Source organism: Rhinolophus sinicus, chromosome 1 (assembly GCF_057876585.1).
Source record: "Rhinolophus sinicus isolate RSI-liver-muscle chromosome 1, RSI-T2T, whole genome shotgun sequence".
Taxonomy (NCBI): Eukaryota; Metazoa; Chordata; class Mammalia; order Chiroptera; family Rhinolophidae; genus Rhinolophus; species Rhinolophus sinicus.
In genome coordinates, this window is record NC_142501.1 from 45,107,796 (window position 1) to 45,133,266 (window position 25,471).

The 25,471-nt window shown below is 38.0% G+C and overlaps 1 protein-coding gene across 1 annotated transcript in view; it reads right to left on the reverse strand.

Moving 5' to 3' along the window:
* ABCD2 (ATP binding cassette subfamily D member 2) overlaps positions 1 to 25,471 on the reverse strand; it is a 114,293-nt gene that overhangs the window by 15,823 nt on the left and 72,999 nt on the right. Inside the window, exon 10 of the mRNA XM_019736340.3 lies at positions 1,656 to 1,684. Within this exon, the coding sequence (XP_019591899.2) occupies positions 1,656 to 1,684 (29 nt within the window). The remainder of the gene's footprint in view (positions 1 to 1,655; positions 1,685 to 25,471) is intronic.

A 25,471-nucleotide genomic window follows, 5' to 3' on the forward strand; every position in this document is an offset into this window, starting at 1 on the left:
AATATATGAAAGGTTCACAAAATCCAAAGAAGCAGCATCTGGATTCAGCATGTCCCGTACCTCTTGCTGAGTAGTCCCAAGCCTGGCACTAGTGGCAGCCAGCATCAGTTTGTGGCTTGGCATCTTGAGGCACTTCCAAGCACAGCACGGGTGGTGGCCATCTGCAGATTGTTTTGTGTTTCATGCCAGGTGTCCTCAGGCAGAGTACAGGCTGTGCCTGATCTTGGCCTGCCTTCCCAGGAGGCCCTAGGGCTGGCATTCCTGGTGGCCAGCTTCAGACCTAGCCAGAGCACCACCAGGCCAACTCCAAAAACAACACACCCAAAGGGCAGACTAGACAGGCACCAGAGCCCTGCTAAAGTGAATCCTGGTCCATCAGGTCAGCCCCTGCACAACAGCTCCTCCACTGTAGTCAAGGCCAGTCCTCAAAACCAATCAGCTGGGGGGGGGGGGTGTGTGTGTCAATCCCCCCCACTGATGTGCAAACAGCAACCCAGTCTCAACTACAACAGGAGGGCACACACAACTCACACAAGGAAGACACCTGGAGCACCCAGCTCAGGTGACGAAGGTGACTGTACCACTGAGTCCCACAGGACACCTACTACATAAGGCCACTCTGCTAAGACCAGGAGGCATAGCAGCCGTACCTAATACATAGAACCAAACACAGGGAGACAGTTAAAATGGGGAGACAAAGACACATGTCTCAAATGAAAGAACAGAACAAAGCTCCAGAAAAAGAACTAAAATAAAATGGAGACAAGCAATCTACCAGACACAGTGTTCAAAAGATTGTTTATAAGGATGCTTAATGATCTCAGGGAGAACTTCAACAGAGACATAGGAAACATAGAAATGGAAATAGAAAACAAAAAAGAAGAAGCAGAGGTACAAATCAGCAATTTGGAAGATAAGGTAGCAGAAGACACCCTATCAGAACAGCAAAAAGAAAAAAACGTGGGAAAAGTTATTCGCTTACATTAAATTGACAATGGATTAGGATGCAGAATACATAAGGTATACCTACAATTAGAAAAAGCCAGGAAATAATAAGTAGAAAAAATGATCAAAAGATATAAATAAGTCTTAAATAGCCTTAATCTGGAAATATCTCAAATGTCAATGGAGAATAGATAAATAAATTATGGTATAAACATGTTGTAGAGAAATAATAATAATAATAATGAACCGCACAGCTTTGGGTATAACATGTAAAATTTTCCAAAAATGATGTTAAATAAAAAACTGAAAGTTATAGAAGAATATACATAGCATTTATTTTATTTAACAAACATTTTTAAGCGTATAATTACTAGTGTTGGATCAGGTACGTTACAATTATTAATTTACTCAATATTCTAAACAATTCAATAATGTAACTGCTATTATTACCTTCAGTTTACTGATGCAGAAACTGAGACATCGGAAAGGTTAAGTTTTCATGTTAAGTAACCGCCTGAGGTCACACATCTAGTAATCGGGAGTGGTCAGATATGAATCTAGGCAATCTGGCTCCAGGATTCAGAATATGATTCCATTTATATAAAATTCAAAAGCAGGCACAGCTAAACAACATATTGTTTAGAAGTATATATGGCAAAACTATTTTAACATGTAAAAAAAAAAAAGAGTAACACAAAATTCACAATTACCTGTGGCAGTGGAAGGAAGGGAGTGCAACCTGGAAAGGAAACACAGAACAGTTAAAGAAATTGGCAACATTATCTTTTCTGTATTCCTCTCCCCCCGCCCCAGTTTTATTGAGATATAATTGACATACAGCCACATATTAGTTTAAGATGTACAACACAATAACTTGACTCACATATATTGTGAAATTATTACCACAATAAGGGTAGTTAACATGATATATATACACACACACAAAAGGAAAGGAAAATGTTTTTATTGCTCTGTGATGAGACCTCTTAGCAATGTATTCTTTCTTAAGAACATCTGGGAGGTATGTATATGGATGTTAATTTTATTAGTTAATATTGTTGTTCTTTTAAGTGTACAGATCCATTATATACAGTTTTTCCTGGTATGCTTATTTCTCAATTTTTAAAAACAGAGAGTCCCTGCAGTGGAAGAGAAACTTCCAGAAGTTTTCTATGAGCCAAGCGTCTGCCAGAGAAGGGAAGTGGGCTAAATTGCCTTAAAAGGAACCTACCCAACAGGACAGCCACTCAGGGTGAGGGGATCCCAACAAAAAGAGAGTGTGTGGGTAGGATCTAAGAAACTAGGGCCTGCCTAAAAGAGCACGGTGTAATTGAGGGTGTTGGTCAGTGGAAATGGGGAGAGGTGTCCAGAGAGCTCACAAAAGCAGCCTGAGAGAGAAGAGTCAGCATCTGAATATCTGCCAGATAATAACTGAATCCTGAAAGTAGGAGCTTGAAGTAGTAGAGGGCGAAAGGATGAAAAGGTCAAAGAACCAAGTAGAAGAGTGAAGAATGAAGGGTCAGGAGAGAAGCTTTGAACTGGATAAGATTAAATTCTTGATATTACACTGAAGTGGACTTTTGATGTCTACAAATGAGCCTTTTTGTTAATTCATGAGAGTGACAGGAAACAGTTAAGGGGAATCTGCCTGAGATAGTATCTAAAATGGAAGATTTTACAGAGCTTGTCTCAAGTCCAGTGGGAAGAGTAAGTAGTTTCCTGTTCACATTTTACGAAGTTCAATAAACTAACAAATTGAGGTTATACATAAGTCTCTATTCCCTTACCTTTTTAAAACAATAAGTTCACTGAGTTATGATTCAAGTACTTTAACATTAAACCTTTTAAAGTTTATAATTCAGTGGTTTTTAGTATATTTACAAGGTTGTAAAGCCATCATCACTACCTAATTCTGGAACATTTTATCACCTCCAAAAAGGACACTATATGTACCATCCTCTTTCTCCCCTGCCCATTAGGCAATACCTAATGTAGTTCCTGTCTCTATGGATTTGTCGTTTCTGGACATCTCATATAAATGGAATCATGCAATATGTGGTCTTTTGTGTCTGGCTTCTTTTATTTAGTATGGTGTTTTCAAGGTTCATCCATGTTGTAGAATATATATCATGTTCCATACTTTCTATGCCTATGTAGTATTCCAATGTATGACATTTTGTTTATCCATTCATCAGTAGACACTTCAGTTTATGCCTTTTGACTGTTGTGAACAATGCTGCTATGAACATTCATGTACAAGGTTTTGTGTGAGCATACGCTTTTAATTCTCTTAGGTATATACCTGAGAGCAGAATTGCTCGAGCATATGGTAAGCTCTGTGTTTAATATTTTGAGGAACAAACTGTTTTCCATGTGAACACATGATTTTACAACCTCATCAGCAGTATATGAAAATTTCAATTCTCCTTCTCCTCACTAACACTTATTGCCCATCTTTTAGTTAGCCATTATAATAGGAGTAAAATGATATCTCACTGTGGTTTTGATTTGCATTTCCTTAATGTCTAATGATGTTGAATATCTTCTCATTAGCCATTTGTATATCTTCTTTGGGGAAATGTCTTTTTAGATCCTTTACCCATTTTTAATTGGGTTATTTGTCATTTTATTGTTGAATTGGAAGAGTTTTTTATATATTCTAGATACACATCCCTTATTACATATGTGATTTGCACATACAGAGGGTGCCAAAAAAAGTATACACATTTTAAGAAAGGAAAAAAAAAATCCTGTTAAAATTGTAATATATATATATATATATATATATATATATTTTTTTTTTTTTTTTTTTTTTTTTTTTTGACACCCCTGGTATTTTCTCCCATTCTGTGGATTGTATTTTCACTTTTTTTTTTCTCTCCTTCCGCCACATGGAGTTTTTGTTGTACAGAAGTTTAAAATGATTTTGTAGCTGAATTTATCAATCTTTTTTCACATGAGTTTTGACAAATCATTTTTCTCTTTTTACTTAATTTTTCTCTAAGCCTTTTTTTCCTAAACTTCAAATTTTGAAGAGTTGAAATGATTGGCTGTTATTTTTCTTGATCTAATTATAAAAACTACTGCATATAATTCTTCAAAAACTTAGTTATATATCTTGCCTAGAATCGTGCCATGTCCATGAGTCCAGTGAATAAATATTGAATAACACTTTCAAATTTATACCCAAACTTTACACTCTTATTAAACGTTGTCAAATAATTCTTTTTAAAAATTTGAACCTTAAAATCAAATTTGGTTTGGCACATCCCACTAGTGAATAATGCCAATGCAAAATAAAGTTTTAAGTATAAAAAATTCTGTATAACTCTTACCATTTTACCAAGAAGGTTCAAAGGCTTTTGTTTTGTTTTATTTTTTAAAAAAATCATTGGTAGAACAGTAGTTGCTTCTTGAGGGGTTGAGAGGTAACCACAGACATTTGAGCCTTTGTATTTGGAAAGAATACTTTTGTTCAGTCCAAAAGCCCTAAAAGTTCCCAGGCACCAGTAAAAGGGGTGTTTCCCAATTCTGAGTGACACCTGAATACATGTCATTCCCAACAAATGGAGAGTTTCAGTGTGTTCAGGCAGGAGATTAAATAGAGGGCCTTTTCAGAAGAGAACAAAAGTGCCTTCAATTTGGAGTTCAATTAATTTCACCTGTTACCAGAACTCTAACATTCTTTCTTGTTTTCTGTTCCAAGCCATATCTGCAACAATTATGATAATAAGTAAAGTCAGTTATTGTTCTGTACATTGTTCTGTATTCTTGTTCATATATCCAGACTCCTGGAATTACTCTTACAAATATACATAGTTTGAATTTTGAGCAGGCTAGGAAGTTAGTGGCATTATTCTCAGAGAGTTGCATTTAAAATTAAATAAGTAAAGTAAAAGCATATAGTTATACAAAAACTTATTTTTCACAGCAATGAGACTTACAAATGGATTGCAGAATGGAGATTCAAGAAGACAGAGTAGATACACACTGTGACTGCTTTTTTCCATAAACACATTAAAATTACAACTAAATTATAGAACAATCAACCTGTGGAATCATCTGATGTCTAGCTGAACAGGAGTTTTATAACTAAGGATATAAAGAAGCCACGTTGAGACTGGTAGAAGGGGTGATGTGAAACAGGCTAGCTCCAAACCTCTGTTGGCAGTTGAGAACCAGGAGGGATATCTTGGCTGCAGAGGTTCCCCTCAGAGAAGCGAGAGACCCCAGCTGCAAACCAGTCTCCCCAGCTTGGAGTAGTGATGCTGGAAGAGAAGCACCCACAACATCTGGCTGTGAGAAACAGTGGCAATTCTGACCATCTGGGCTGGGACGGAAGGCTGCGGGAAACCCAGACATCATTTTAAACGGCCCACGTATAGACTCTCTCACTCGCAGGCACTCACCTTAGACTCTGACAGAGGGACGGTAAATTGGTTGGAGACCTATGAGGGAAGACTGAGGTGTGTAGCTTCAAAGCGAGGGCTAGAGGACAGTCACCATTATTCCTGTGTGGGGTCCTGTTTCTGTGTAGTCAGCAGGCAGGCAACATCTTTCCTGTGTTGAGCCCTCCCCCATAGGCCAAATCTGAATCTGATTGGTCTGGTGAGCTCTGCTTGCTCCACCCTCCTGACTCACTGGGACCCAGCCCCACCCAACTCACCCAACACCAGAGGAACTTTCTCTGAGAGCAGCCAGCCCCTCCTACATTTTACTCTTCCTTGGAAAACTATCAGAATCCATGGACACCTGGTGGGTGATGGCTGGCCTCTGTGTGCTATGAGACTTTTGCTGAATAGTTCCAGGCTCAGCACCAGCACCAAACCAGAGTCTACATTAACCTGTTGACCACAATTCTTCCCATTCTAGTGACTCCCTGAGACCCCGCTTCATCCAACTTGCGTACCACACGAGGCTTTATCAGTAGCTGAACCTGAAGGGAGCTGGCAGGTGGCAGCAGGCCTCGGGGTATCCTGCCATTTTGAGGAGATACCCCAGGCCATGTACTGGTGGCAGACATCCTCAGTTTGCAGTGAGGCCTCTCCCACATACCTCCAGGGTTAGCACAGGCAGTGACCAACTGTGGATCGCTTTGTAGTCCCCAGCCAGTCACAGGGAGTGGGTAACCTGGGCCTGCACCAGAGCCCTCGCAAGAGGCCCCAGAACCAACATACTTGGAGGTTGGCTCAGACTACAGCAGAGCTCAATTAGCCCTACAAGCATCACAACCTACAAGCAGAGCCCAATCAGCCCTACAAGCGGCACACCAAAGTAGTCTCAATAGGCACCAGAGCCTGCTGGGGCAAATCCCCCTAAATAGGGTAAGCCCCCGCACAGCAGCCTGTAAGCTGTGGACATGGCCAAACTCCACAGTCAATCAGCCTGAAGGTCAATCCCACCCACTGAGGTGCCAACAGCAATCAAGGCTCAACTATAATAGGAGGGCACACACAATCCACAGAAGGGTCACTCTTGGAGCATCCAGAGTAGGTGACCACGGAGATTGTGCGAGGGTCTCACAGGGAACCCACTACAAAAGGCCACTGTACTAAGATCACGAGGCATATGGCTTATAACTTAAAAGTGAGAAAATTCAAACCTGAGCAAAAGCTAAGCAAGGATACTTGCTTGTCTACGATTTGCTTTTCCATGCATATGCTTCTTGTTTTTAAAAGCAACATAGGTAAAGAAAGATGGGACCCGGAAAAGAGAGGAGGAAATTTATTTAGCTTATTCCACCCTATTATTGTATTGAAGGAATATTCCAGTTGTCTTTGTAGGAAAGCAATTTCCCCCACCCACATAGAAAACTTGGTTATTTTTCAATCACGGCTAAATGCCAATTTCTCCGCATTACTTGGAAGACATTTCAAAGTTTCCTTTTAAAAAAATCACTGTGTAAATGCATAATGATAAGAATTGTAAGATCTTTGGGGCTCCCCCCCCCCTTGATGATGAATTCCTCGCTAAGCAAAGCTTTATCTGCACAACTGCACAACACATGCCCTGCACAGACCCTGCCATACTAAGTGCTGTAAATGAGGATAGATAACAACATTTTTTGTTCTCAGTACATTGGAATGTTGATTTTTCCGAATTCCTCATGCAGCATAATAAAAGTACTTTAAATTTCATATAAAATCCACTTTGAGTACTCCTCTCAGAGCTGTCAGCCCAGAACACAACTGATAAAGTGATTCCACTGGGCTAAGGTGGGGCCTATTAAAACATTACATCATTCTGTATACACTGAACCATGGAAGGATCTCATACAGTACCTCCATGAATAGCTTGTCCAATGAACATTTCAATGACTCAAGCAGTAATGATTCTACCCTTGCTTGAGAAAATATTTTGTAAGCTACTCATCTTGCTCTTAGGAAATTTAGACATATTGAGTCTTTGAGCTACACAAAACATTTGAGATCACCAAGTCCAGCCTTCACAGTTTTGAGAGTTATCCAAGATCTACAAGGTGGAAGAATTGGAACTAAAATCCTGGTCTCCTGTTCTTTTCATTACCCAACACTGATTCCTAATTGTTTAAGGTGAAAACAAGTGATTTTATTTTAAGAACACTCTTCTGTTCCATATGTAGTACAATTAAGGATGTATTTCCTAATCTATTTTTCTCATGCCAGGAAGTTCTTCAATTTCATATTTATGTTTTTGACATTATAGTATCTATTCAGCTTTTCAAAATATGTAAACAAAACATTTAGAGTTTCTCCCAGAGAAATTGTCATTTGATAAATTACATTTAAGATTTTAAAAATACTAAAACTAAGTGAAGTTAGTGGCACTCATTGAGCTGTCAGTTACTCATTTTGGGAATGTATCTTAAGACCCATATTTTAAAATGAGACTTAGGCATAAAACATATAGACACTAAGAAATATCTACGTTTTTAAAATATCACAGGAAACTGTTTCATTGTGCAGCAAACTAACAACCCCATCTTTTCCCAGTGACTATACCGATAATATAATATAAGCTGAAATTACAATTTCATTCCTCTTAAGCATTTTGTGCAGCCTTAGCCATTAACTGAGTTACTATACTATTTCTTAAGATTGTTTACGTAGAGTCCAAGATTTTTTCCATATGACTTTCATGACATAAAATTTGCCCTTAATTGCTCTGAAATGACTCTCTTTCACTTGGAATTCTCTAGAATGCTTCACTTATGAACAGCATCTGACTACTTAACCCAAGAGACAAAATCTAATTGGATGAAGCTTCCAGGGATTTGTCTTCTTTGTACGTAGCCATTATCAGACAAGTCCTCCTCTTGGCATAGCATCAAGACCCAGACTACCTCATCCCCCTGCAACCTAGAGTGACCACTAAATGTTTTGGAAGCAGACTACACCTGGGTTTAAATGCTGACTCTGCCACTTAATAGCTGTGTCACCTTGGGAAAATTAAGGAATCTTGTAGTGCCACAGTTCGCTCATATGGTAATAAAACAATAATTCCTATTTTTCAAGGCTGTTGTAAAGCTTGTGTCAAGTTATATGTATAAACAGCCTCCAAAGAGTGTCTAAAATGCAGTATTCATATTATTACCCTTCAGACAGTCACTTTTGTCTTCTAATTCTTCAGGTACTTACAGATCCTCATATTTCAAATGACCAAAATTAATGCTGATCGTTAGGTAGTCATACTCTCTCAGCATTACTTTCTGTGCTAATTCATCTTACTTTTTAACTTCCTTTTTATTAAGGTATGTAACCCTTAATTATCACATTGCTGCCATGTGCTCATTATGGTAAGATCTTTCCAGTCTGGGCTTTCTCTCTTGGCAAGACCAAATCCTTAATTATGTACTTTTCCCTTAGCCACATAGCCAGGGATGGCAGGGCTCCTTAAGATTAATTAAAACTGCTATCATTCCTGCTGCAAAGCTGCCTCTATTTTAGACTGCTGAATCAAGGGTTAAGAGTTTTATCACAGAACAAATCAACGAAAAATCTGGAAGTGGAAGCCAACAAGCTAGATTACCAGCTCTTTGTGACACTGAAAGAAGACTTCCATTGACCGATTTCCTCTTCTGTGGGGTTTTAACAATACCTTAGTGAGAATCTGCCTAGAGACAGGAGCGCTTTCCTGTACTGCGATACGGTGCATCCGCACACTCACAGACAATTCCCCATTGACTTGAACTGTAAAAAGGGAAGGCGGGCACATTACTTAAGAAGGGCAAGTCAACGTAATTAACAATTGCACTTACTCCTCGTTTTCCTACAGCAATAGCTCTTTGTATTCCTTAACCATTGGATATTTGTGGTGCAGGCTTCCTGCTTAGAAATAACTAGCTAATATTAACCAATTTAATTTAGCTTTATTAGATAACTGAATTTTGTCTATTTTTTTCCAGATCATTACTGTAATACGTAATCTGGCTCAAATTTCAATACATTTCTCCTTGGCACATAAATGGAAATATCTCCATATTCTTCAGTACACAGTGATTTAATTTTTTGTATCTTCATGGGAGTTGAAAGGAAGAGAAAATATATCCTTTTATTAATTAATGATTTTGTGTTTTACTTTGATAATACAGTTTTGTGCCAAAACCCAGAATGAATTATCTCTCATAAACTAACCTTTGAAATTATGAATTTAATGTTGTAATAGTTGAATGTTATTCATCAGAGTGATAGAGATCTAAGGAAAATTCTCAAAACTAGCAAGTGGGTGCCAAAACAGGGTGCCAAAAAATGATACACATGACTTGTATTCATCTTTTGTTATCAATATATATTGAGTATTACAATTTTAATACAGTTTTTTTCCTTTCTTAAAATGTGTATACATTTTTTTGGCACCCTCTGTATATATGAAACTATTGGTGTGTATGTGGTGTATGTGTGTGTGTAAATACCATGTTGAGTTAAATTTTGAATTAAAGCAAATTTAATCCTATGATATAAACTGCTTATGAAGATATTTCCCCCGTGAGTGTTTACATACCATTTTCTTGGCATTTTGAATTATGATTCTTCAATAATTGAAAATACTTTCCCTCGCAGTATATAAGCTCAGTTGTTGTTAAGTATGTATTTTAAAAGTGGAGGAGACAAACAGAATAAGCCATAAATTGTACTATTTAACCATCATTATTATCTCAAATCTTCAAGTTGATGAGCACCTTTGCTTTATAAAATCCGTCACTTTAGTGTGTTTATCTTCAGTTGTGGACTAAAAAGAATTCAATCTAAAAATAATACAGTTCATGCTTAGCAATTTGAAGGTTCTGATTTGCATATCTGATTTGCATATCCTAATATACAATCAATTTCAGTTAATAATATTGGTATATATTTTTAATAACCAACCTGTAGAATTCCTGGGACCGTTTATCCTTTGTGATGAAATTCAACATGGATTATACCGTAAACATTTCTATTCATTATTTATAAATATTGTGGGTGAGAAAAAAGGATAAAGTTGAAATAGAGTTCTTTACAGGTCGTTTGTTCTCATTTAATGCTAGCCAACTGAAAACATTACACAACAGCATGGTTTTCTAGCTAGTAAACCACGTTCAAAAACGTTTCCCAGTTTCATACAAATACATGTATTCAGAAAAGGAAATTGCTGTGTCAGGTGTTGATATGTGCCAGGCAGATTGTTTCCTGTTTTGGAAATCACTGTACTCAGTTAATCAGAACTGAGATGGTTCTATTCATCCTCTACAAGGGGAATTGGCCAGCTCAGTGAGAATGACTTCCAACTATTTCAATGGAATTGAAGCCCAGGTTATAAGACTCACTAGATACCTAAATATAAAGCATTTGGGCTCTTTTCCTATAAATTAAAAGTGTTTATTTCTACATGCTGAGATTTTTAAAAAATTCTTTCATACTTTGCATCTTTATACCAACAGAATTTTGGACTTTGAATTTAATTTTCCATTTATGTTATCAATCTTATGAAATCCCTCTAGTAAGATGAGACGTAATTGTACAGTTACAGGAAATTCTTGGCTACATACGTTAGTAGAGGCACAATGTTTTGGAAACCACATTTTAGCCAGTAACGCCATTTTTCCCAATCATATTCTCTATATAACTGGCTATTAATAAGCAAACTAATTGACTAAATTTTATACTATTCTCAACTTTTACTATTAATTGCTTTGTACAACTAACACTCGAACCTCTCTTCCTTTGGTAAATGTACCATACTCTTTTTTTATAGAACTTTTCCCCTGACCACCTGTTTTGAGTAGGAGGTGCCAATGGTATTACCCAATCACCTGTAGCTGCAGTGATTGGACCAAGACAGGCTAATAGCAGGCATTCCCCAAGTTTTTTCTAATTTAAGCAAGAAGGGGAAGGATGAACCCTTGGGCTGATCTGTTGTGAGGAGTGGCTTTGACTACAGTGGAGGAGCAGGATTCACTTTATCACAGCTCTGGGTCCTACCCAGTCTGCCCTTTGGGTGTGTCATCCTTGGTGATAGCTGGGTGATGCCCTGTCTCATTCTGAAACAGGCCATGGGCCATGCCACCTCCGGGGCCTCCTGGGAGGGTCCCCGCCTCAGGCCAAGTTCAGCCACAGCCTGTGCCCTGCCTGAGGACACCTGGCATGAGCCACAAAGCAATCTGCAGATGGCCACCACCCATACTATGCTTGGGGGTGGCTGGAATGGCCAAGGCACGAAACAAGGCTGGCTGCCACTAGGGCCAGCCTTGTGGCTGCTCAGCAAGAGGTACAGGACACACCAAACCAGATAGTGCTTGTTTAGGTTTTGTGAACCTTTGAGGGAGTTTTGGAAAGTCTGCAGCATGAGAAAGACAGACCATTTGTATGGAAAAGCCATTGGAAGCAGCTAAACCGAAAATTGGATGGGACAGGGTCTCAGGGAATCTTTAGGGCAGGGCAGACGAAAGGTGTTAGCCAGGTTGATGGAGATTCAGATATGGTGTCTGCCTGTGTCTACACACCAGAAGTGGGGAAGGCTCAACAAAGAAACAATGGATTCTGCCAGGACTCCTGTCTAGGAGAAAGCTGCCCCTCCAGCTCTCTCCTCGAAGGCAGACAACTTAGTTCCTCCCTGTATGTCCCTGGTGCCTTTTGAGCTGCTCTCCCAGCACTGGAGCTCAGAGCAAGTGAGTCTGTCAGTGAGTAAGTCCATGTACAGGTCCTTTAAGAGCAGGGCCTGGGAGTGTAACTGTCTGTCTCACTCAGCCACAATCTCTGCTGGTTTTCACAGCCAGAAATTACAGGGATTTCTCTTGCCAGCGCTGGAACCCTGGGCTAAAAAGCCTATGGTGGGGCTGGGACCCCTCACTCCTCTGGGGGTCCTCTGCAGCCGAGGTATCCCTCCTGATTTTTAACAGTCTCACATGGATGTGGGACCAGCCCATTTCATGTCTTTGCCCCTCATACCCATCTCGAGGTGGATTCTTCTTTATGTTCTTTGTTATAGGACTTTGGTTAGACTTCAGGCAATTCTAAATGATGTTGTTCTGTAGTTGTAATTTTGATGTGGTCATGAGAGGAGGCAAGCACAGCATTTACCTACTCTGTCATGTTGACCAGAAATCCCTCACTGCCTTTTTTTGTTTAAGCCTCAGGACCACCTACTGAGCCAGGAAGTCAGGGAGGCTATTTGCAATGTTTTTTAAATGGAAAAAAGTCTGTGCACCTGTTGCATACTGTAGTGACAGCCTACCAGGGACAAAGTATGTAGGGAGTGTGCTCAACAGTTATTTCTCTCACATGAGGTATAAATGCTTTGCTGTTTCAAGTATTCCTATGGAAAGCATGAGGCCTAACAAGTGCCTCAGTGACTTTTTCTGTGAGAGAATCTATCCTACCTTTCATTTTTAACAAGTAAGAGTAGCTGTTTTCCAAAGGCAGGAAAACTTTATAAAATAATTTATATAATGAGAGATTTTAAAAGGGAAAAATTGAGAGAAAAAGATAGAGAGAAAGTGATTTTTGAGCCATTTCCTTCATCATGGAAGGTTCTATGAAACACTTTTGCTCTGGAGATTCCCATTTTAAAAAATTCAGTTTTAAATAAAATTTTTGGATATAATTATTAGGTTCACACTAAGTTATATTTTTCCCTTAGGTCTTATAGAGACTCTACGTTTTTTTCTTTTTTTTGTGTATCAAAAATAAAACAAAAGAGTGATGTGTTCTTACATCACTGGAATATTACTCAGCAATGAAAGTGAACAAATTACAGGTACACACAAGAATAGATAAACCTTATAATCATAATGTTGAACAAAATATTTAAGATACAAAAGAAATTTATTAGTATACATCCATTTATACAAAGTTCAGCAAAAGGGACACATACATAAGTTGGTAAAATAACCTATAACAAAATCAAGGAAGTGATTATCATAAAATCACTATAATAGTTATGTCAAGGATAGAGGAAGGAAGACACACTCTAGAAGGCCTACATAAGTGGGCTTCTCAGTTAACAATGTTCTATTCCCCAATTTGTGTGTTGGTAACATTTGCATGTTTCTATAAACTTTCCTGAATGTGTTATATTTTGCAATAAAAATAGGCTAAAAATCACTGTCATAGTTAATTGAAATTGCCCACTACTTTGAAAATATCAAATCACTTAAAAACTGATACAACTGAGAGATTATTCACATCTGCATGAAATCTAGATGTGAGTATACAGATTTTTAGTATGCAAGGTATAGTGTTACCTTTTAGTGATGAGGGAAAATCCTTAACTTAAAAATGTTGGCAGTAGATTATGGTAGACATACTTAAACAGAAACAAAATCATTTCTTATTCCCTGGGGGTTTGCATAAACTAGATGGCATATTTTTATTCTATAAGTGGTTAGATGTTTTAAATATCTTTGTTGAGTTGCTGTCATTTTCTTCTAGATGTCATGTTAAATACAAGATTAATGTAAGTGTTCGTGGATTTAGGTGTTTGTTGATACTGATCAGTTGGAAGCATTTATTAAGGACAAGTTAGCACAGACATTCTCCTACTGTCACTAAATCCAAACTAGGTTCAAAATTTCAGTTGAAAATGCTTCAAATATTCAAAACAATCTCTTGTGCTATTATAAGCGGAAGGCTCTAGAGATTTTATTATTAGATACTTGTACAGCCAAAAGGATGATTCGTGCTCAATTATTCCTAGGACCTGAGGTTGTTGTTTATAACAAGGTGAACCTGGATGTATACCAGACCCACCATGATCTGGAGTAAGGGCAAGATGCAAGAGTAAAGTATTGGGCTTCCTCATTTTGTAACGACTACATTATGTTGGTGGATATTTAGGATATTTCCAATTTTACATGAGAATTTATGGATATTATACCAGGACTATCACTGTAATCTATCATGCAGAACCCAGGGAAAAGTCAAATAATTATCAGCAAGAATGGAGGAACCAAGGCAACTCCGCAGCAGGAATCCTTTGACTTTCCTTCCAGAGCTCTATGATTAATATGTCTCTCAGTTCAAATTCTCTAGAGGATGTCAGGTTATTCCAGCTGGAGTCAGGAGCTGCACTTGATCCAATTAGGTTTGACAAGGGGCCAGGGTCACATAGATAAAAACATGGCTGTCAAGAACCAATACCTAAGGTGGAATACAGAGCCCATACCTGATTTGATTTTCTTTCTAGTACTTACACAGTGTCTTACCATCTCCACAGAAAGAGTTGTGACAAAGTAGCTCTCTGTAATAAGTTCTCCTCTCATTTTCCCCCTTTACTTCAATGTTTTACTGATGCTATGTGCTAAATTTAAAGTTTGTGACAGGCCCTAAAGTTCAAGTCCAGAGTGGGCCATCCTTGTGGAGCTGCAATGATGGAAGAGGAAGGATATTTGCATGAGACCTGAGTCACAGATCCCTGCTTTCAGTATCCAGTGCACTCACTCCTCCATGCTTTTTTCTAGCTCCAGACCTACATGTCCAACTGTTTACCAACATCTCCATCCAAATATCCAATGGCACTTCAAATCAGTATTTCCAATACTGAATTTATCTTCTCATAGACTTCTACTTGCTCTGGATTACCTCCATTAATAGCATCTCCAGCCAACTCCTTCCTCATCCTTGCTTTCGAGTCAGTGACCAACTCCTATCAGGTCTTCCTTTAAAGCCTCTCAAATTACTCCACTTTCCTCTAATCCACTGCTAATGCCCTAGTTTAGGCTACCATCTTCTCTAGTCTGAACAACTGCAATCTTCAACTTATCTGACTCATCTCCTGCCTTTGTTCTCCTTAGCTCCCTGCAACCAGTGACAGCAAACTCTTTTCTTGCAATTATTCTCTTTTCAGAGCAAGCCTGAAGTCTAGCACAGCTAAGCCCAGAATAACATTGTGCAGCCTGCAAGGCATGTCATAAATTTCCCTCTTCTTCCATCTTAGCCTCTCTATGTTCCTTCCTCATTACCCTTTCTCTCTGTTTCCCTGTAACTACCTAATTTTTTGCCTCTAGAGCAATAGTTCTGAACTTTGACTGCAAGTTGCAATCACCTGGAAACTGTAAAAAATCCTACCACCCATGTCACCCCAGGCCAATTAAATCAGAACATCTCTGGTGGGGCCCAGGGATCAACGTTTTTAAAGCTCCCCAGATGTTCCACTATGCAGCCAAGTTTGGGAGCCTCTGCAAGTCTTTGTATGTTTACTTCATCACCTTAATCCAATCCCCATCCCCACTTTGTTTATTCTTGTCCCTCTTCTCCAAGCTGCCTAGTTTCTACTCATCCTACTTAACTGACGACCCACTTATACTGGGAAGCCTTTCTTGACCATAGAGAATAAGTTAATGTGGATAGATGTATAGTTTTTAACAATGAAACTCTCAAGACCTCAGAATTCATATCTATAAATTATCCTTTTGGACCATCTAATATCCATGTAATAAACACTTTTGAAGACAGCTGTGTTTGTCAGTTAATAAATGTACATTTATTAACTGGGTTAACTACCACTATCAGAGTTTGTGCTAGATGATTTGTCTACATTATATCATTTAACCCTTTCAACAATCTTTAGAAAGTGTTCAAATCCTGTTTTACTGCTGAGAAAACTGAAGCTCAGACAACTTAACAAATTATATATACTACATATATAGATACCAGAACAAAACATAAAAAAACACACCACACAATATAAAATATACCCGAGGTTCATTAAAAAAAAAAAAAATCAGAATATTATAAATGAAAAAGTTTTGAAATCCTTTAAACAAGAAACTTTTTCAAATGTATGTTTTGAAAATGTCAGCTGTTTATGGAAAAAGCTGCTCAGCAGCATAGCAGAAGAATAATAAATAACAATGTCGGAAATATCAACTACTGTAATGATTTTATGACATTCTGATAAGTGCATAAAGATTCAGATAAGAGAATGGCAAATTTGTTTATTTTGCTTTAAGTTGGAAAACAGTTCCTTTACCATTCTAATGTATACGGGGGGGGGGGGGGCATTTCAAAAGCACTAGTGAAGAACAAAAGCTTAAACAGGGTTTCTAGCAGTCTTAATGCCGTAAAGAGCTTTATATTTACTTCATGGTTGACAGACATTAAGATTTAAGAACCATAACATACACCACACCCTTTTTATTCACTATTCCTTTCTCTCTCCAATCCTTTCCTCCCCTCCCCATCCACTCTGACAATCTCTCTTTATTTTTCCAGCTTGCACTGTGTGTTTGCCGCCTGTGTAATTACCATAAATAATCAGCAAGATAGGACCTGTGTGGTACAAATACCACACCTTGGTTGTGTTGTGAGCAACCACTCTAAGTGGTGGCAACCTAAACATTTGCACACTTCTGGCCACAATGTTCCACATGTAAGTATTTCACAATAAGTTAAGTCTTTGAAACTCCAGTAGGTGAAATATCTGAATGATTCTCCATGGTTAATACCTGACCCCAAAGTTACCTTCCCCTACTCATTGAAGTGTTGATTGGCCAAAACACTTGACTCTGCATGCCTGGGACAGCTTTTGACTGCAACTCAGAATGATTCCTTCAAATTAAAAACAAAAGACACAAAACAATTGTTCTTCCCTCTTAAGAACCGAGCTGGGGAAAACAAAACTTTGTTCAGCTATATACCATGTAAAAGCAGCCATATGGTACCTGCTCCTGCCAAGGCTAACGTGGAACAATCTACATGACTTCAGGGATTACCAGATCCTGGAAAAGAAACAGTCTGGTACATTCTCGAGCCAGATAATATTAGTGTGAAAGAAAAAATAAATAAGTAACAGAGATTCCCAGTAAACAGTAAGATAGGAAGGACAAGTCCCAATTGAGGGTTTCCTTAGCCCATCCTCTGTTTATACAGCCAGGCTCAATTCTCCAACAAATATTAACCTTCCCTCTCCTGTGCTCTGTTGACTACTCTGTGGGTCTTCCCGACTGCAAGACAATCATTTATCCCTATTCTTCCCAAAGAAAGTGTGAGTTTCTTTAGCATGTAATAATGAATCCCCAGTTTTGGAAAGTTGCAAAACTCTGATTTCCAAATCACTGATACCACCCTGCTTCCACCCCATACACACACACACACACACACACACACACACACACACACACACACACATCTGTGGGGCCCAAGGAGTGCAGAAAGAGAAAATCATACTATTAGATGGGACTGTATAAATCAGCCAGATCCCCTAACTTAAAAGGGAAGAAGTTGACGGTCATAAAGAGAATTTATTTGCTCAAATTCACACCAGCTACTGGCAAACTACAATAAGATTCAGATGTCATGAGTTCCAGTCAAGTATAGTTTCCTACACCTAATTATCTTAGTAAAATTAATTTTGTTTATAAAATTTCATAGTATCTTTTAAGATAGCTAGAGACACCTAGGTTATCACAAAACTAGGTATGGGATCACCGTAAAAAAAAAGAAAAAAGTTCAGTAATATAGGATATAACTGAAATTTTTACATCCTACATAATAGGATGTAACTGAAATTTTTTTAAATTCAATTTTGTACTGTGCTTCTTCACAAGATTCACTGATACCAGATTTTTTTCTTTCCTTTTTTTTTTTTGGTATCTGGGTTTTGGTGGCACAATCTACCCTTTGTAATCTGTTTCTTATCATAATTTTGCAATGCAATTTCAACTGTATTTCAAATGCATTTTACTTTGATTTGTCATAGTCATCTTTCCAGTATTGACTCACCATTGCACATTCCGTATTCAAACAAGATGGTATAACTTCTCCAGAGGAAGGACTGAGCAACTGAAGGAGGAGATCACCTGATTCCCTAAGATAGTTGCCTCTTTACTCTCTGTGTCTTAGGTAGCTCTCCTTCTTGACCCAGTAGGTGGCTTCTGCAAAAAACCTACTGGGTGAAATCCATTCTGATTACCTTTCTTAAGAGATCTTGTATCAGCTTTACTTCTCACTCATTTACCAAACATCAAATAAATCCCTTTTGCTGCTCTTCTTTAGGTGCTCCAATGACCAACTGATTTAGGTGTAAACTTCTTGAAATCAAGAAACACTTGTTCTTACTTGGCAGCACTTAATTCAATGACATATCCATGATGTACTATTAAGTGCTAACTTTGTAAGCACATGTGATGACTGCTTCCCCAGTGCAATTCCAGGGTACAATTCCAAGCTCTGCAGTATCTGGAGCACCCATCAGGCACCACAACATGTTAATTAGCCCTAACTCTGGCCAATCATGCTAGTTCTTCAATCCCAACCAGAGCTTTACAATTGAAAACTATATCTACCGTTTCTCCCCACTTCTAAATTTAGATGTAACTAAAAATATTGCATATCGATCATTCAGACTGCGAGCTCCTTGAGGGCAATGACTATGAAGTATTTAACTTTGACTTCCCAGTGATAAATAGCCTGACATTTTATGGGTATTTAATAAATGTTGAATCAATCATGAATGAATAAATAAGTAATAAATGAATCAATGTGTTTCAAATCCCTTCATACAAAGATAATGCTATTGATACTGTGAATATACAAGGTCTGACAATTAAGTTCGCGAACTTGTTGCAACAATGTTGCTAACCTTTTTTGGTATCAGAGGGATTTTTTCATTATGAATTTATACCATCTGGAGAGTTAACCAAGTTTACTATTTGGAAGTGCTGAAAAGGCTGCGTGAAAAATCAGATGGCCTGAACTTTTCACCAACAATTCATGGCCCTTGCATCATGACAATGCACCAGCCCTCGCATCATGACAATGCACCAGCTCACATTGTCTGTGAGGGAGTTTTTAGCCAGTAAACAAATAACTGTATTGAAACACCCTCCTTACTCACCTGATCTGGCCCCCAATGACTTCTTTATTTACCTGAAGATAAAGGAAATATTGAAAGGAAGACATTTTGATGACATTCAGGACATCAACGGTAATATGACGAAAGCTTTGATGGCCATTCCAGAAAGAGTTCCAAAATTGCTTTGAAGGGTGGACTAGGCGCTGGCCTCGATGCATAGCTTCCTCAGGGGAGTACTCTGAAGGTGACTGTAGTGATATTCAGTGATGCATAGCTTCCCCAGGGGAGTACTCTGAAGGTGACCATAGTGATATTCAGCAATGAGGTAGTAGCACTTTTTCTAGGATGAGTTTGTGAACTTAATTGTCAGAGGCCAATTTTGTGTGATAATTGTTTCCTTGCCATTTCCCTAACTGCTGCAGCTCTTCTTCCATCTCTGCCTCAAGACAAACCACCCTTTTTCTGCTATGGTCCAGAATTATAGGGAATTGTAGGGTTTGTAGAGATGTTTGTCCAATATATCAAAGGAATAAGGTACTAGTGGCATGCTCTAATAAATTATTGCATATTTACTGGGGACAATGATCAGAATTCTAGTTTGCAAGCAAAACTGACACTGTCCATTTAAAAAGCTATCTGGGGTCTGAACGTTGAAAGGAGCACACCATTTCAAAGTTGGGGAGGCTAGACTGGAACTCAGTGAGGCTAGGGATGGGAAGAAAGGTAAGGAGGAGGTGTAATACAAACTGGTGCTCAAATACACAGCTTGTAAATACAACCACAGAGGCATTTCATACCTTTCCCACCCCACCCCCATGCAAAGAGCTCTGGATTGTTGACAGTTGCTCAGCAACCACACTTCTTTTCACACACCCATCTCAGTCAATTGTAGAGCATTTGTGCTTTCTCACTTTTTCCCCTTTACCTTTTAGGACTGCCTTTGATATTCAGCATTAATCACATTTCAAATGTCAGCAAATGTACTACGGTATTTGTTCTGAAATCTGAATCCAACTCAAGATAGTTCATCTGCTGTGGAGAGTCCTTTGTTACTGACCCCCCAGACTGAGAAAACAGCGTTGTTGTTTTTTAAATTACAAATAATAGGTCATCTTTATTCCTTCAAAGTTATCAGTTATCTATATAACTAAACAGAATGAATATCAAAGATTAATTCTTACAGTATATGTGTGGATAGCAAACCAGCTTAAAATTAAGACAGAGTATTTTAAATGTATAAATCCTTCACTGCTCTGAGCTCTGCTTCTAGGAGTTTAACCTCAGGAAATATTCAGAAATGTAGTCACATTGATCCTTCATTATTTATAAAAATACCAAAACAACCTTAAAGTTATACACTAAAATTTGCTTAAGTAAAGGATGACACAAACACACTATGGACCACCTTCAACTAAAAATCAAACTGTAAGGGGATATTAACATTATTACTATTGCCATGAAAACATTTATCATATATTCTTTTAAAATTCATGCTATTTAGCTATTTTTATTAGGTATGTAAATATGTACATAAGAAAAGAATTGAAGGATAAAAATAAAATGTTAATGGTGGTTATTTTGGGGTGGTAAGATTATGATGAGCTTTGTTTTATAACATTTTAGTTTTTTTGGTACTTTCTTAGGTTTCTGATTAGAAAATATATTATTCTTTTAACTAAAAACATTCATAAAAACTAGAACACACAAAGGAAGAGATTACCTATTTGCTGGAATTTAGGAGGAGCAAAGTTTCTCTCCTGCCCTCAGCAATACCTTTGCAATAAGCTTACTGATGTCTGAAATCTTACATTTACAGAGACTCATTTCTTGGTCCTTACTCTCTCTTTTGCTAAAATGAAAATATACCTAAAAGGCAAAATATTAATTTTGCTAAGCATTTATGCCATAGGAAGCCAATGCTTTTTAAGCTATGTCTGGGAAATAAATTTATTGATCTTGACTTGAATACAAAATAAGTAAAACTGAAAGAATAGAAAAATATCTGAGTTCATCCCCTCCGTAAGGGAAGGTATTATTGCATGATACTTTATTTTCAGTCCTATATGTGTGTATTGGGACATGAGGTAAAATGTATTCTTTATGGAAGGACATAATCACAATAGTCACTGTATTAGCATGAACACACGGACTAGATTTTCTCCTGAAATGTGTTTTCGATTGTGGTGGAGATTATCTGTGAAAGGGCACTGGATGCTTCAAGTAGATGAAAAGGAATTCCCTAGGATTTAGGGACATAAAAAGGGTAGTGAGAGAATCGAAGGACATAGTTTATTCTGTGGCTCTCCTTAGCTCCCCTTGGCTGCCCTGGGGAACCTGAACTATGGCACAGAGCCCCATGCAGCAATTTAGTGGATGCAACTTAGTGGCTAGAATTTTTATAGTTACTAAAGTTCAGTACTATAGGATCAGTGTAACTCACTGAGCTCCTCAAGATATTACTATCTGTTGATACTGAAACAAGGAACCATTTACAGTATTTGCTCCTCAAGATATTACTATCTGTTGATACTGAAACAAGGAACCATTTACAGTATTTGCAGTGTGAAAGTGGTATCAATCTACATAAACCACTAGAATATTTTATAATAACTGAATGCCCAACTACACTGATATATTTTCAAATGATATGGGGAAGAGATTGTTGTACTTTCTTTGACCTAGACCAAGATTCTAAACAATGTGAGAAGTCAAAATATATCCTTTTTATTCTCCATCAATTCATGGGTCTATTGTACATCCTTTCTAGAGGTTCTCTGTTCCCATACAGTCCAGAACTTCTCGTCTGAGCAAAGGAGTCTACAAATATATATATACTAAGTTGCACATGACTTTATCTGTTACCTCTTTAGTGAGCATTCGCATTTGAAAGAAGACCTAGTACTGTAGAGCAGGAACTTTAATGCAATGGAATGAGTCTGATCTGTGACAGGCCAGGAAGAGATCTGTAGTAGATATTTCTCATTCTTTGACCTTCATAACCTTTTGACATCCTCCCTGAAGGTAGACACCTAAACCACAACCAAGTGACATCAGCTCTGCTAATCACATGTATCCAGGTGAGATTTTCAGCTGGAAGAGAGCTGTGCTAGGAAGCAGGCATCACATCAAACACATTTCCTGTGTGACTGCAGAGGCACATAGTCTTCAGTGGAACAACAGTAGATTCTTTAGTGTCTGATGTCCAAGGTCAATGGTGTGAATTGGGATGTCTGTGTCTGGTGAGGGAGCAATGGGATCTTTGCTGGAGTGGTTCTACAAGGTGATTTGAGCTTTGTTTTCGGCTGCATTGGTTACAAACCTGACTCTCTGACATCACAGAGATTCTATGCCCTTTCTAATATCTGTGAATATGTTTCTTGCTATTTAAATTAGTTAGAATGGGTTTTGTTGTTTGTGACTAAGAACCCCAACTGATGAGGGTTCCTTCCTTCCTTTAAATCATGCTATGTAAACAAAGGTGGGCAATCATCTGACACTAATGTCATACAGTTCTTCCATATGTGTTATCTAATATTCATTATGTATTTTCTTTTTAACAAAGATAGAAAACAGCTGATGGAAACCTACTATTTAGTTTTTAGTTGCTTGAATAAGTGGTATTTGGATTCAGGTCTTAACGGTGAAATACTGAAGACTAGGATTGAGGCTTGATATGCAAGGCAATTCTTCCTTTGCCATTTGCTGAAATGACTAGTTTTTTTTCTTCCTTTGTTCTATTGGGATGAGATTGTGTTATTGGTTTTACATTAATTAGTGGTTCTATGCATGTGTCCCAAAAATAATGTCAAAGAGTTATAAAGCAGATAGAAAAAATTAAAATATGACATCCCTTTATTCATTTATTATGCTCCTTTAAACTAACATTAAAAGCAAAATAAAAATTGCAAAGTTGTGTTCCCTGTTTTATTGACCTAATTTATTTGATAAATAACACAAAAGTAGAATTTAATGTAATGCTTGGCACATAGATATCAAATAAATGGCTTAGTAAGGAGCTCAGGGTTATCAAGCTAAATAAAGAGGTAAACTGAGGCAAGCTCAAATTACCAAAAATTGAGTTTATTTGGGAATAGTGGAGAAATTACAATTCGGAAAATGCATGCTGTAGCAAACTACATTGAGGGTTTGGGGCAGACTGTATTTATTTATGGGCAAAGAGTGCAAAGAGGGGAAAGCCCAGCCAGAGTCTAAGAAGTAACTTCATTGACTTGGGGATGGGAAGGGATTCTTGGAAGATGTTCATTGGTCAGGAGCTAAGTTTCAATCTTCTGTACATCAGGCATTTATGGGAAACCAGTCTCTTAGTTCTTAAGTTGTGTTCTTAGGAGGGTGCCGTGTGAGATGCTGCATTTCATAAACCTCTGGTTCCATCTTAGATTGAATTTTTTCACAGGGTCATGAAAACCAGAATGGGAAAGACATCTTCCCATCTAAAAGAAGTTTTCACTGATTCAGTGGGCCTTTCTATCACAGCAGCCATTTGCTGGATCATTACTTCAAGAATTCTGTTGAACTGACATATTGGAAGGATCACGCTGAGAAACACACTTTCCAGTCATTAAAATGTTGCACAGCAAAGGTAATTTTAAAATTCTTACTCTATATGAATACATGTGTGTATGTGTTTCCTTTTTTAAAAAGCGGGAACCAGTACTTGCATTTTTAATTTTGAAAGATGAAGCAAAAAGTAGCCTTATTCTCTTTTGCTTATAATACAATTCGTTAAGTGGGAGAGTTTTTGAAACCGGGCGTAAGCCATCCAAGACCCACTAAAGCAGATTAGTAAATATCAGAGACTGACACTTGGACTTTAATCATGATCGTGGCCATTTAAGGTAAGTTTTTATTAATCGCTTCTACTACAACTCTTACCAGAGAAGAATTTGAGTTTTGGTGCCACTTATGAACAAATATGTTTTGATTTTGTTTTTTGTTTTTTGGCTTTAGCATTGCAACACACTGAATGAAAGCATTATACACATCACGCCACTTTTTAGATACATGTCAAATTGCATATAGACAATGAGGGGTGGGGAGGGAAGTATACATAGAAAACTCTGGCCTGGAGTAGGTTGACAGTAAATATAATGAAATAAGGTAAAATGCATCTTGCAATTCAAAAAATATCTATTTTTAAGGTTTTTGTGACCAGTTTTCTGGGGTAGAGGGCATTTTAAAAATTGCTTTAAAAAAATGTCTTTGAAATGTTTGCAAAACCATTTGGAAAAGCTAAGCTAGTGTTTCTTAAGTGAGTTGCTGGAAGCAAAAGAAGGGTGGTAGCAAGGCTGCTGAAATAAAAACTTCTACACAGAGTTAAGTATGAAGCAACATCAAACAGCAAGAGCTCTGGAGTTGGACAGGGTTTGAATCCTAGCTCCACCATTTGCTCTCTCTTATTTAATCTCTCTATTCTTCAGTTTCCATGTTGTTAAATGGATAAAATGCCTACCCTTCAGAATTTTAGGTACTAACTGAAAAGTGCTTTGCATAGTGCATGGCCTAGGACAGGCTGTCAGAAAGTGGTGATGATGGGGGTGATGACGAAGATGCTCGGGATACTGTTTTGAGGAAAGCAAGGTAAGAGTAGGGAAGCTGTTCTCTACAACTGGCTCAGCAATTCTCACACTACACCGTGGACCTCCTAAAGCAGAACTTCAGGAGATGGGACCTAGAAAAATATGTTTTTAAAATCCTTGGGTGACTGTATTAATAGGCTAATTTTGTGGGCCACTGGAATTCGGTTGCTGGCATTTTACTGACTTTCGTGGTCTGAAGTAAACCACAACCTCATAATGTCTAAAAGTAACCAAGTGAAAACTGTGAGTGAATCATGAAGTGAGCTCACATTCTTCTTTATACATGGGAGGAGCTCCAGACCTGAGGTGCGATTATCCTCCAGCTACATGCAAAGCTAGGATGCTCCTTTACATATTCTCCTGATTAAAGAATATGTAAATAATCAAACTGATGTTAACATTCTTAAGACTGATAAACCCATTGAAAAAAACAAATAGCGAAGCCTATGTTGACCCATAAGTCACATACCTAAGCTCTGAAGATTATCTGCTGTGGACTGTTTGGGACTCAAGTGTGACCTGAGGCAAAGCTTCCAAACCCATTTGCCTTCATGTTCCCATTAGAGGTCCTCTAATCCTACTCCAAAAAGCTCAGTACCACCATGGGGCTACAACCCTAATTATGATTCTCCAGTTTTCTGCTCTGACAGGTAAGGTGCACATAAAAACTTCTCTGCATCCTT